The sequence below is a fragment of the Callorhinus ursinus genome, unplaced genomic scaffold (genome assembly GCF_003265705.2).
Source record: "Callorhinus ursinus isolate GAN/ISIS: 27379988/994484 unplaced genomic scaffold, GSC_fseal_2.0 scaffold49, whole genome shotgun sequence".
Taxonomy (NCBI): Eukaryota; Metazoa; Chordata; class Mammalia; order Carnivora; family Otariidae; genus Callorhinus; species Callorhinus ursinus.
The window spans coordinates 7,349,513-7,364,504 of record NW_027397111.1 but is presented as its reverse complement, the minus strand read 5'-3'; the positions used below and the strand labels follow the sequence as shown (position 1 = coordinate 7,364,504).

Here is a 14,992-nt window from a genome sequence, read left to right as displayed (position 1 = left end):
TAAGCCAATTAATAACAAAATCAAAGAAATACACTGATAATAATACAATAATAGTAGGGGACTTTAACACCCACTCACTGCAATTGACAGATCATCAAAGTAGAAGATCACCATGGAAACAAGGGCTTTGAATGACATACTGGACCAGATGGACTTCAAAGATATATTCAGAGCATTTCATCCTAAAGCAACAGAATACACATTCTTCTCAAGTGCACATGGAACATTCTTCAGAATAGATCACATACTGGGTCACAAATCAGGTCTCAAGTGGTACCAAAAGACTGGGATCATTCCCTGTGTATTTTCAGACCACAATATTTTGAAACTGGAACTCAATCACAAGAGGAAATTTGGAAAGAACTCAAACAGATGGAGGCTAAAGAGCATCCTACTAAAGAATGAATGGGTCAACCAGGAAATTAAAGAGGAATTTAAAAAATTCATGGAAACAAATGAAAATGAAAACACAACTGTTCAAAATCTTTGGGATGCAGCAAAGGCAGTCCTAAGAGGGAAGTGTACAGCAATACAAACCTTTCTCAAGAAACAAGAAAGGTCTCAAATACACAGTCTAACCTTACACCTAAAGGAGACGGAGAAAGACTGCAAATAAAGCCTACACCCAGCAGGAGAAGAGAATTAATAAAAATTAGAGCAGAAATCAATGAAATAGAAACCAAAAGAACAGTAGAAGAAATCAACGAAACGAGTAGCTGGTTCTTTGAAAGAATAAGATTGATAAACCCCTGGCCAGACTTATCAAAAAGAATAGAGGAAGGACCCAAATAAATAAAATCATGCATGAAAGAGGAGAGATAACAACCAACACTGAAGAAATACAATTATAAGAACACATTATGAGCGACTAAATCTGGAAGAAATAGATACATTCCTAGAGACGTATAAACTACCAAAACTGAAACACAAAGAAACAGAAAATCTGAACAGACCTATAACCAGCAAGGAAATTGAAGCAGTAATCAAAAATCTCCCAACAAACAAGAGTCCAGGGCCAGAGGGCTTCCCAGGGGAATTCTACCAAACATTTAAAGAAGAATTAATACCTATTCTTTTGAAGCTGTTTCAAAAAATAAAAATGGAAGGAATGAGGCCAGCATTATCTTGATCCCAGAGCCAGAGAAAGACCCCACCAAAAAGGAGAATTACAGACCAATATCCCCGATGAGTATGGATGCAAAAATTCTCACCAAGATACTAGCCAATAGGATCCAACAGTACATTAAACGGATTAGTCACCACAACCAAGTGGGATTTATTCCTGGGTTGCAAAGGTGGTTCAACATCTGCAAATCAATGTGATACACTACATTAATAAAAGAAAAGACAAGAACCATACGATCCTCTCAATAGATGCAGAAAAAGCATTTGACAAAGTACAGCATCCTTTCTTGATTAAAATTCTTCACAGTGTAGGGGTAGAGGGAACATATCTCAATATCATAAAAGCCATATAGGAAAGGCCCACAGTGAGTATCATCCTCAATGGGGAAAAACTGAGAGCTTTTCTCCTAAGGTCAGGAACACAGCAGGGATGTCCACTTTGACCACGGCTAGAAGTCCTAGCCTCAGCAATCAGACCACCAAAAGAAATAAAAGGAATCCAAATTGGCAAAGAAGAAGTCAAACTCACACTCTCTACAGATGACATGATGCTCTATGTGGAAAACCCAAAAGACTCCACTCCAAAACTGCTAGAACTCACATAGGAATTCAGCTAAGTGGCAGGATATAAAATCAATGCCCAGAAGTCAGTTGCATTTCTATACACTAACAATGAGACAGAAGAAAGAGAAATTAAAGAGTTGATCCCATTTATAATTGCACCCAAAACCATAAGATACCTAGGAATAAACCTAACCAAAGAGGCAAAGGATTTGTATTCAGGAAACTACAGAACACTCATGAAAGAAATTGAGGAAGACACAAAGAAATGGAAATACGTTCCATGCTCATGGATTGGAAGAACAAATGTTGTTAAAATGTCTATGCTACCGGGATGCCTGGGTGGTTCAGTTGGTTAAGTGGCTGCCTTCATCTCAGGTCATGATCCTGCGGTCCTGGGATCGAGTCCCGCATCAGGCTCCCTGCTCAGTGGGGAGTCTGTTTCTCCCTCTGCCTGTCACTCCCCTTGCTTGTGCACTCTGTCTCTCTCTCAGAGAGAGAATCTCTCTCTGTCAAATAAATTAATAAAATCTTAAAAAAAAATCAAAACTTAAAAAAAAAAGTCTATGCTACCTAGAGCAATCTACACATTTAATGCAATCCCTATCAAAATACCATCAACTTTTTTCAAAGAAATGAAACAAATAATCCTAAAATTTGTATGGAACCAGAGAAGACCCCAAATAGCCAAGGAAATTTGAGAAAGAAAACCAAAGCTGGAGGCATCAAAATTCCAGACTTCAAGTTCTATTACAAAGCTATAATCATCAAGACAGTATGGTATTAGCATAAAAACAGACACAGAGATCAACGGAACAGAATAGAGACCCCAGAAATGGACCCTCAACTCTATGGTCAACTAATTTTCGACAAAGCAGGAAAGAATATCCAATGGAAAAAAGTCTCTTCAACAAATGGTGTTGGGAAAATTGTACAGCCACATGCAGAAGGATGAAACTGGACCATTTCCTTACACCATACATCAAGATAGACTCAAAAGGGATGAAAGACCTAAAAGTGAGACAGGAATCTATCAAAAGCCTAGAGAAGAACACAGGCAGCAACCTCTGTGATCTCAGCCACAATGACTTCTTGCTAGACACATCTCCAAAGGCAAGGGAAACAAAGACAAAAATGAACTATTGGGACTTCATCAAGATAAAAAGCTTTTGCACAGCAAAGGAAACAGTCAACAAAACCAAAAGATAACTCACAGAATGGGAGAAAATATTTGCAAATGACATATGAGATAAGGGGCCAGTATCCAAAATCTATAAAGAATTTATCAAACGTTGAACCCAAAGAATAAATAATCCAATCAAGAAATGGGCAGGAGACATGAACAGACATTTCTCCAAAGAAGACATCTAAATGGCCAACAGACACATGAAAAAAATGCTCAACATCACTCATCATCAGGGAAATAAAAATCAAAATGACAATGAGATACCACCTCACACCAGTCAGAATGGTTAAAATTAACAAGTCAGGAAATGACAGATGTTGGCGGGGATGTGGACAAAGGGGAACCCTCCTACACTGTTGGTGGGAATGCAAGCTGGTGCAGCCACTCTGGAAAACAGTATGGAAGTTCCTCATAGCTACCTTATGACCCAGCACTTGCACTCCTGGGTATTTACCACAAAGATACAAATGTAGCGATCTGAAGGGGCACCTGCATCCCAATGTTTACAGCAGCAATGTCCACAACAGCCAAACTATGGAAAGAGCCCAGATGGCCACTGACAGATGAATGGATAAAGAATATGTGGTATATACATATACAATGGAATACTACTTAGCCATGAAAAAAACGAAATCTTGCCATTTGCAATGATTTGGATGGAACTAGAGGGTATTATGCTAAGGGAAATAAGTTAATCAGAGAAAGACAATTATCATACGATCTCCTCATATGTGGAATTTAAGAAACAAAACAGAGGATCATAGGGGAAGAGAGGAAAAAAATAAAACAAGATGAAATCAGAGAGGGAGACAAACCATAGGAGACTCTTAAGCATAAGAAACAAAATGAGGGTTGCTGGAGGAAAGGGGAGGTGGGGGATGGGGTAACTGGGTGATAGACATTAAGGAGGGCACGTGATGTAATGAGCACTGGGTATTATATAAGACTAATGAATCACTGCCCTCTACATCTGAAACTAATACTACATTTATATGTTAATTAATTGAATTTATGGGTTAGCCTGGTGATGGGTATTGAGGAGGGCACGTTCTGCATGGAGCACTGGGTGTTATGAACAAACAATGAATCATGGAACACTGCATCAAAAACTAATGATGTAATATATGGTGATTAACATAACAATAAAAAAATTAAAAAAAATTAATTGAATTTAAATAAAAATAAATAATAAAAATTTTAAGCAAAAAAAAAGGAAAGAAAATATTATGCTAAATGAAAGAAACCAGTTACAAAAGATCATAATGTATAACTCCATGTATATAAAATGTTAAGATAGGTAAAAATCTATTAAGATAGAAAGTAGATTATTGCTTCATGCTAGGGAAGGAGTAGTTTTGGGGGAAAATGGAAGTACTGCTACTAGGTATGGGTATTTCTATTTGGCATAATGAAAATATTCTGAAATTAGATAGTGAAAATGGGCGCACAACTCTGGGATATACTAAAAACCACTGAATTGTGCACTTTAAAGAGTGAGCTTTATTGTGTGTGACTTCTATCTCAATATAAAGTTGTTTTTTAAAAAGAAAAGATTCTGTAGTGGTAGCAGGTAGGTTAATGGTTGTTACCATTTGTGAGAGACAGTGAATGGAACAGTGTTTTGAGTGCTAACAATGCTCCAATTCTGGTTATGGAAGTTTGTTTACTTTGTAAAAATTTGTCAAGTGGTACACTTTCATTTTTGTGTCTTATATCTTGATGAAAGGTTTACTTTTAAAACAAAAGAACAGACAAATACATACCCACAGGTGGACCTGCTGGCACAACACATTTCTTTTCCACCCGTGAAGCAGGAGGTGCGTTCTGGTTCTTAGCAAGATTTTCCTGTATTAATTCCTGTACCCGAGTTTCATTAATCTTTGGGAAAGGAAGAATATGAACTCGCAAGTGGGATCCTTCTGTCGGGCGTGGAACTTTCTGGAACGCCATATGAGGGTTGGGATTCTCCTGCAACATCAAACAGATAAAATGAGTCAAAAGTTAAAATAACAATGGCAGATTGCCAGGCAGAGAGTGGGAGTTCAGGGGACCACAAACTGAAATCAGACAGATGAGTGATTACACATAACTCAGATACATGCCATAAAAGAGAGTACCACAATCTTACTTCTTATGTGATCTATCAGCAGCATCTGATATAGCTTATCACTCTTACTCCTTCTCCATGAAGGCTTTCTTCACTTGGTTTCTAGGTCTTCTTGCTACATCTTTGTCTACTTTTCATCTTCCTAATCTCTTAATTATGTGAAAACCCCAGGGCTCAGAGTTTGGGCCTCTTTTCTATTTATACTTATTTCCTTGGTGACAGCTTCCATTCTCAATATTTGAACCACAGAAATACCAAGGATTCATAAATTTTTATCCCCCACTGAGCTTTCTCCTGAATGCCATACCCATATATTCAACTGTCCACACATAGTATTTCCATTTGGATTTAAAATAACATCTTAAATATATGTCCAAAATGGAGCACTTACTCTTCATCTCTTCCAAATCTGTTTTCTATAGTCTTCCTTACTTCAGTAAATGCCATATTTATTTTTCTACTCAGGTGAAAAGCTTAGTCATCTTTAATGCCTTCCTCTAACACCCAATTATCCATTCTCTGCAAACCTTTTGGATTTTGCCTTTCAAATATGTCCATAATCTGACCACTTTACATTAACACTGTGGGTCAAGCCAACATCTCTATATTACCACAGAAGAATAGTCTCCTGACTGGTCTCTTTGCTTCCACCCTCGCTCCCTCCCTTACTCTATTCTTAACACTGCAGACAGAGTGATCTAGTTAAAAGTATGTCAAACCATCACCTAACTACTCTATTCATTCAAATGGCTCTTCATCTCATTGAGAGTAAAATCCAAAGTTCCTAATATAATTTACAAGGCCCTACAAAATCTGGCTTTCCTATAGGACTTGTCCTGCTACTGTTTTCCTTCATTCTGCTCTAGCCACATAGGCCTTCTTGTTCCCACCTCAAGGCCTTTGCACTTAACTGTTCCTTCTGCCTATCCCCCTACAATTTGAACAGCATCCTCTATCCCTTTCTGCATTTCTTAGCTCAAATGCCACCTTTCTTGGCCACCCTATCTAAAATTATACCCCCTAACACACTCCCTATTCCTCTTATTATATTTTTCTCCTTACCACTTATCACCTTCTTACATACTATAAATTCTATTTAACTCATTTATTGTCTACCCTTCTCTTACTAAAATGTTGGCTCCATGAGGGCCAACATTTCAGCCAATCAAAAAAACATTTTTTGTCCTCTGCTACATATCTGTTGCATCCAGAAACTGCCTGGCACATAGCAGGCACCCTAAACTACTTCTTAATGAGTGGGACACAATGTTGAACACATCTTAGACTGGCAGTAATTGAATTAAATGTGTCAGTTAATATTTTCATAGACCCTTAAGGCTGGCATAAATTTTTATCTAGTCACCTAGTTAAGTAGGATTATATTTCAAATACTACAGGCAGAATGGAATCCATCCTTCAATAACGTTCTACAGGGAAGGCTGCTTTACCACCATTATCCTTTGCAACCAGAAAATTCCCCTTTCCCCCTGAACCTGTTATTCATGTTGTAGATTAAGCTCAATACTACTGTATATGTTCTTCAGATGGTTAAAATGGACATCGTCATCATCTATGAGAGCTGTTCCCCACAATTCTTTATGGTTATTTGGCCCAGACCCAGATAAACAGCTGGGTCATGGAAGATGATATAGGCAGCATATCTCAGCAACACAATGGAATTAGTACTCTTTTAAGTGTAAAAAAGCCCGGGTTCTAGTTTTTGTTCTTCTCATTATGTGATACTGGGTAAATAACTTTGCCTAAGGGATATACTTGTGCTTCTTTTACAAGGTTCCTGAGAGGGTGAAGTCAGGTATAAAACTTGTTCTTGCCAAAGTAACCTTTATTACTTTGTATTTTTCCTTTGTATCTTTAGCGAGAGCAGGGGAAAATAAATAAATTTCTCTCCAAGTCTTCATGATCACCACTTTCTAAACTATACTCTGAAAAAACTGTTCTAAAATTATGCCTGGATTAACACCAGTATCACTTGTCTGTAGTTTCTGAAACTGTCCTTTTCAAAAGTAGTATGTTTGTTTTTCTCTGTTCTTTAGGCACAATGTCTAAGATACCTTCTCAAAGTTACAAATATCAATTTTCTAAAACCCATTGGCAGATTTTTTTTCAGGCTGGAAAGGTAATTCATGTGGATTTTGAGGTCTGGATCAGAATCATTTAAAGTACATTCTTCATTACTCCTGCTTCTATTTACATTTATTTTCTTTGTAATAAAAATTAAAATTTTCAACTTATTTTCCATGATGTAAATAATATTCATTGTAACAAATTTTAAAACATGGAAAAATAAAAGTAGAAAATGAATCTTAGTGATGCTAGTATCCTTTCTAACTATATTTTATCTAACTCTCTTATTGTATATTCTTCTATATTGTTCCAAGAATGACTTAAGGTCATTTAGAAAAATAAGGATACACATATTATTTCTAGTCAAATTCCTGCAATGTGCTAAGTTCACCTAAACTTTATAAGGAAGAATAAAGATCCCCAAATAGTCAAGATAATTCTGAAGAAGAGTAAGTGGAAAAGTCACACTTCCCAGATATCAAAACTTATATAAACCTGTAATAATTAATATAGTATGGCAATTGGTACCAGTGAAAGATTAAAAAGGCTAATGGAGTAAAGAGCCGCCAAACAGGACTCTGTGTAAGAATGTGACAGGTGGCACTACAATTCAGAGGGAAAGGTTAGACAATTCAATGAGAAAGTAGTACAACAAAGTATTTTTAGTGCCTGCTCTCTGATGTCAGACCTCTGGGTCCAGTTCCAGCTTAGCCACTTACTAGTCATGTGACCTGGTGCTGCGTCAATTCACTCACCACTTGTGTTTTAGTTTCCTCATCTGTAATCTAGATAATACTACAGTACCTACTTCATAAGGTTCTTGTGAGGACAAAATGAGTTGTTATAGGAAGGCTTTTAGAACACTCACATACACACATATTTACTCCCCAGAATAAATATGAAAGCTGTTTTCCAAAAATCTAGAGTACATTCATTTGAAAAAAATATTTATTCACTGCATATACTATGGTATGACACCATGCCTCTAAAACTTAAACTATATTGTTCTTCCAGGAATCCCATCATATCACCAGCTACTTAAATTTTAACAACAATAATAATTGTATAGTCAGTAAGTCTTAAAACAGAAATCACTTATTAAAGAAAAGATATTGCTATTAGTCATTAATAGTGTTTTTCTTCTCATAAGCCATTTGAAATATTATAAACCAAATCTATACACAAGACTAAAAAGCATTTTTTAATCATTTTAAAACAAAGTTCAAAATGAGGCTATCCTGTAGCTGTATAGATATTCCTCATAAAAATTCAGATTATGGGATAGTTATTAAATTATATTCAATTGTGTTTAGAAGATGCAAAAAGGGCTCATGCCCCTGAAACACAAGTATTTGGTTTTCTGGCCACTGTGTCTGTATACTGCTGCCCTCTAACGGGCAGTGTGGTAAATATAAAGAAACATTTGCTACCTTACACCCAACTTGGTCACATAATGACTTTTTTTTTTATTATGTTATGTTAATCACTCACATAATGACTTTTGAGAAGACAAGAAATGAGAAGTTTAAGGCTCAGTGAACTCTGCATATTCTTAGAAACATCTGCTCTTACTTGGAACTTCAACTGCATTTGGGCAAGTCCCTTGAAGATTACTGAGCTCATTAAAAACTGCAGCCCAGTTTTGTTGTTGAACATCCTTGTAGAAACAAGGAAATTCATTATTTTCAATAGAATAAAGAAGCTGCCAAATTTTCATCTTTGATTGTAGAGAAATGCAATTATAAATTACTAACAAAAAATTCAGGCAACTAAGCACTTATAGAGAACATGGTAACAATTTTGTCCAAGGCAACCAAGATAAACTGCCCAAAAAAGCCAGCAAAATGCACTATTGTTTAGAGGGAATTTTAAAATTAGATAATGATTTCCAAGAAATGGGCTCTGTAATCCTGCTTTGAGAATATATGATAGTACTGGGAAGTACAGTGAACTTCTCAGACTTGAAAAAATGACACACATACCATCTGGTCTGGAAACATGGATTTTTCTTTTCTTTCTTTCTTTTTTTTTTTGGCAAGCCAAATGAGAATATGCCTAGGGCTTACGGAAAACAAGGCTGAGAATGCACTTCAAATAAAAGCAAAGCAAACAAAATAAAACAAAAGCCCCAAACCCTACTGGAAATCCAAAGTAGGCAACAATGGGGAAAAAAATTTCTTCCTACATGTTGGTCTCAGCAGTGAACGACAGACAAATCGATGTGACCTTGTTAGCAGCTGTGAAGTTTCCCATATTAATTTAGGTTATTTAATAATTATTTAATGTGCACCAATTATTCATGGGGCTGTATGGGATAGCAAGTTATATAAACCCTTACAAATATAGCTGAAATCAATACTATCACTGGACTAAGTCATTAAACACTGACAAAATGTAACTCGACTTTTTAGGGTTGCCTAGCTGTGAATACAATATTGATGGAAGGAAACATTCTCAATTTTCCATCCTCACAGGACTTTAAATGGTCACCCAACTGAATTAAAGTTGCATCCTTAATACAAATAAATTTGGTGTATGACTTTAATATCTAATGTGCTGGTTGCCCTAATTCAGGGTTTTTGTACCATGGTACTATTAACATTTTGACCTAGATAATTCTTTGTTTGGGTGGGGGGGGTAGTGTGTATCTTGTATGTTGTTAAGAAGTTTAGAAGCAACCCTGGCTTCCATGTACTAGATGCCAGTAGCACACCCTCTCCAGCAGTGACAAACACAAACGTCTCCAGACACAGCCAAATTTCTGGAGGGGACGGTTTCTCCTGTAGAGAACCACTGCTCTAATTTATGATTCAAGACGAAGGCTTTCGATTCTAAGACAAGTACTCTTTTCACAAGTGCCAAAGGAGCATATAGTGACTAGAGAAGAGACCTGTACTTTCACTGGCCTGCTGACATGCAAATTAAAACCGTAAGATACCACTACACACCTATGAGAATGGCTAAAAACAAAACAAAAAAACAACGGAGGATACCAAACGTTGTTAAAGATGTGGGACAAATGGAACTCATATATGGCTGGTAGTAATACAAAATGGTATAGACATTTGGGAAAATAGTCTGGCAGTTTTATAAAGTTAATATTTTGATACCATATATCCCAGCGACCTACTTCTATTTATCCAAGAAAAAGGAAAATTTATGTTCACATAAAAACCAGTGCAAATGTTTACAGTGGTTTTGTTCATAATTGCCAAAACTGCCCTCCAGTTGTTAACAGATAAATACAAGTTTGATACATCCATACAATGGAATACTATTCACCAACGAAAAGGAGTAAACAACTGATACATGCAGCAACATAGAGGAATCTGAAATGCATTATGCTAAGTGAAAGAAACCAAACTCAAAAGCTACATACTGACATTACAGAAAAGGCAAAAACTTCAGAGACAGAAAACAGATCAGTTACTAAGTTTGAGATGGTAGGAGGAAGTGATTATAACAAAATAAGGAACTTTGGAGGAGTGACAAAAATGTTCTATGTCCTTATTGTAGTGGTGATGGTTGTATAGCTTCATTCATTTGTCAAAATCTAGAGAACATTTAAAAAAGGTAAATCTTACTATATGTAAATTGTATCATACTAAACCTGACTTAAAAATGAACAAATAAATCAGATAAAATAGGGGAAGAAGTGTGATTTTTATGCTTGGGTTAGGGGCTTCATTTCACCACAATAATCTAAGTAAGTTGTTTATGGTTTGATTTTTTAAGACTAAAGATGATCACAGTATTTTACTTCCTTCCTATAACAACAACAAAATCCTTTAATTCACAGTTGGTAAAGAGTACAAATGTCAACAGTGTAGATTAAATCTGCCTGGTAGTGAAATTAACTTTATGTAGAAATGTAAACGCTATAGACCTTAAATGATTTACAAAGGTTATTCCCATATGTGGGCTTTGTTCTCCCATTAGGATTTTAAAATCTATTCACTGCAATCCTGGGCAATGAAATACTCTTAAAGCACAAATAGAAATCTCATATTATTCTATAAGAAAGTCCAAGTCTTCTCATTTTTCTTTTAAGAAAGCTGTCAAACAAATTACACAGTCTAGCAAATATTTACGTACTACTGCAGATGCAAAACAAATTAGAAAAATGGTACTACGTAAAACAGTAAAACACATGTCCAACTGATTTCTTGATGCCTTCAAATGGAGGTTTTATAAAGCTCTTATCTTGGCCTATCTTAACATTCCCATTTTGTGTGTAGTTAGTGGTCCTTTGTAAGTGTGTATGGAGAATCATAGAGATAGAGCCATTAAGTACATAAATGTGCTGTCTGTCATACAGACATGAAAATTCTGAAAGCCAAAGTGAGCAGACCCAGATCCAGCATTATCCATTGAAAATGGAAAGAAAAGCTGTATAATGAATGATTGATAATCTTCATGGCATAAACCTTATCAATGCTTACACAATTTGTCTCAAATGGAGTTATTCCCTTCCTTCTCCTTCATGTCCCCTTACCATTCCCCTCCGATACTTAATTCACCAAATTCTTTCCTTAGTTATTTAGGAAGCTCCAGACAGTTAAAAGAGCACCTAAACCCAGTTACAACATCCTACTCATGCCTCCTCACATTCTGACTCATTAAAAAGCAATATAAAGGAGTGGTGAGAAGAAACAGCAATTAAGGTTCATTTTTGAGTACTTCAAAGATAAGTGAAGCAGAGAGACTAGGTACACATACCAGACTTTACTGCAACAAAGTATTTACAAACATCTAAGTGGAATCACCAGGTCTCAATTCTAACCCAATAATAAGGAAACAGTCAAATTATATGGTTGGTTCTTGCTTACCAAAAGGGAATTTTAAAATGTGATAAAAAAAAAAAACTGGTTAGTTAAAAATAGAACCATCTAGATTACTTTCTTTGCACTGAGACCATCCTCCCTCCCCTAGACTTCCTGCATGACCCAAGAAAGTAACTTTATCATCATGCTCTGCTTTTTAACTTTGTAATGTATTTACTTCAGAAATGTTGGGACCATGTGGAGTTTAGAATCTTACAACTAGAAGGAGTCTCAGAAAGTCTGATGACAATCCATGGGGATATTCTGAAATTCTTACTCATTGTGTACATGTATCCTCTTTTGAAGGATATTAGGGGAATCATGTACCTAGAAAATGCCCGGCACTAGCATATGCTTAATAAATACATACTGAAAGAATGGAATTGATTAAACTAAATGGAACAGAATTAGACTGGGTGGGGGAAACCCCAATAAGGGTTAAAAAATATAGAATACATTCAAAGGGCGATTTACGTTTCCTACTAGTAATACAGTCCCTCATGGTGATCACTTTAAAAGTGTTGTTTTTAAAGGATAGGTGTGGTGCATGTTATATATGTTTTATATTTACCTTTAAGAAGGTATAATTTTTAGCTGCTCGTGCCCTTCCTGTGCCAGCCTCTTGCCCACCGGGAGTGCTAATGCCCAGGACCCTCCATCCCTTCCCCCCAAATCCAGGAAGGCTGCTGAGGCCTGTGGAGAGGTGACTGTCTGGAGGTGCCTGGGCCATCGGCGCCCTCCACCTGTGCCAGAGCCAAGTGGCTGCCCTTGCTTCCTCCAGGACAGAACTAAGCCCTTCTGCTGGGAGCCTGCAGCTGGAGCAGAGGAGAGATCTGGAGCACAAAAGGGGAGATTTCACCTCTTGTGGGAACAAGAAGCTCTACTTTGACACCCATGCCTTAGTGTGTTTACTCGAAGAAAATGGGTTCCCAACCCAGCAAGCAGGAATCACTGCCTCTGCATTGGTCAAGATCATGGACACCAACATGGTTATTGTCTACAAGGGTATGGTCACCAAGATGCAGCAGGAGATCGCTGTTCAGCAAATAATGCCTCAGACTGCTAATGTGAAAAAAGGTATTATTTTGGAGAAGAGTGAATTTACAGCCCTCAGACCAGAAAATGAGAAAATAAACCTTAAACTACATCAGTTAAAATAAGTAATGGATGAAGTAATCAAAGTCCAAACAGATACCAAATTAGACTTCAATCTAGAAAAGAGCACAGTGCAAGAATTGTATTCATTGAATGTAAGGAAGCTGCTGGAAATGAGGACAGAAATGGTGTCATTGCATGCCCAGCAAGATCAGGCTGTCACCCAAACAAACAGGAAGATAGACACTGAGGTCACTGGCCTCAAAACCATGCTGGAGTCGCACAAGCTCGATAACATTAAATATTTAGCAGGGTCTGTATTTATGTGCCTAACAGTAGCTCTGGGATTTTATCACCTGTGGATACAATAAAGTGTCTATTTAAAGAAAAAAAAAGAATGCATAATTATTATTTATTTTACTGTAGTTTTCAGTTTCGTGTCAGCTTAGTGTAAACTATGTAGTGTAGTATAGTGTGTAGTATGTAGTGTAAGCTATCATAAAACTTAAGTTCTAGGATGGCAAAAAAGGAAATTATTTTGTTTTTGCATCAAAGTGGCTTGGCACACTCCCGTACATACACTATGTACTCAGTCATGTAACAGAGACAAACCTGTGTCAGAACTCCAGTTCTGGTCACTTACAGGCTATAAAATTTTACAGTTTTGGAATGGTCCTGTGAAGATCTAAGAAATAAACATTCAGTTATTCAAGGGATCAGTCCCAAAATCTCAAACACTGATTCCCATTTGATGTTTTGCTATTTTTTTTTGAAATCCATCAGTAAATCACTCCCAGTGGGGAAGAAAAAAAACTTCTATTTTCCTCACATATCAACATCTGCCCTATTTATGTCCCATGGTCATTTACAAGATCAAATGAGAAAGTATGTTAAAGTGCTTTATAAAGAACAAAGTATAAAAGTCAGTCATTGGAAATATCACTATTTTTCCAGTTGGAGATGAGCCAGCCTAATGGGGGGAAAGAAAATAGGCTCAGGAACTGGAGAGATGACAGTTTCTGAATTTAAAATCCAGATTCAATCACTTCATGGCCATCTGATTCTGAGCCAGTTGTCCCCAGTAAAACAGGGATAATGACACCTATCTTAACACTGCGGTTGTGATGATTACAGATGATGCATGTAAAGTGCTTAATCCCTTGCCTGGTACATTGTGCTACACACTCAATATTTGTTGTTATTATTATTACAATACATCAACAGAAATTTCTCACGTGGTCATGCTCTACAGTAGTTCTACACAACCATCATAAATGCCGAAGACCACCACAGAACACACATTTTCCTTCTGACAGAACTCTTCTTTTTTAAACTGTCAGCACACTAATCAAGAAATAGATTTATTATACTGGACACAGTTGTATATGTAGAGTGTAGGGTATTAGTCAAAGGGATAAATTTTAAAATAACTTCAGAAATAAAATTCATAAGTAATTGAATAACATGAAACAAACACAACTTAGCATTCCTGTTTTTATCCAATTGGGTCTCAGATTTCAAATGGATGTGACAAAGCACTGACTTATGACCCAATGTCCAAAAAGTTCCATCTATTCGAATAATTAAGTTAAACAATACTGCGATACTGACCCCAAATCCTTCTTAAATATATTTCCTTCAACTTTCCCCTGGAAAACCATACTTTCCATTTACTTTCCTTTTCTTAGTACAAGTTTCAACTCTGAAAAGCTTTACAGGTAGGAAGTATGACTAGCAATCATTAGCCAAAATCCATTTTTCTGCATGCATGTAATCTCCCTGTCACCTTAGGTTCTCTTTTGTCTTGGCATCCAAACGATTACTTCACACTTTATCACATCCCAATCTTTATAACTTAATTGCATTTCTTCTATAAAAGGAATATTTCTACCCTTGAGTTTCTGTGGTCACTTGGCAACCTGCTCTCTTTCTTTCAGCTTTTTACTCCCTGTCTGCTCAAAACAATACAACTCAAACAATTTTCCTGATCCAGCTGACAGTCACTGCACC

The 14,992-nt window shown here is 36.6% G+C and overlaps 1 protein-coding gene and 1 pseudogene across 3 annotated transcripts in view; one reads left to right on the top strand and one right to left on the bottom strand.

The window, feature by feature from the left end:
- Positions 1–14,992, bottom strand: part of SBF2 (SET binding factor 2) — a 467,005-nt gene that overhangs the window by 174,654 nt on the left and 277,359 nt on the right. For all 3 annotated transcript variants that reach the window (XM_025848643.2, XM_025848644.2, XM_073882924.1), the window contains exon 14: positions 4,636–4,840. In XM_025848643.2, coding sequence (XP_025704428.1) covers positions 4,636–4,840 — 205 coding nt within the window. The remainder of the gene's footprint in view (positions 1–4,635; positions 4,841–14,992) is intronic.
- LOC112806221 (mitochondrial calcium uniporter regulator 1 pseudogene) lies at positions 11,188–13,353 on the top strand (annotated as a pseudogene).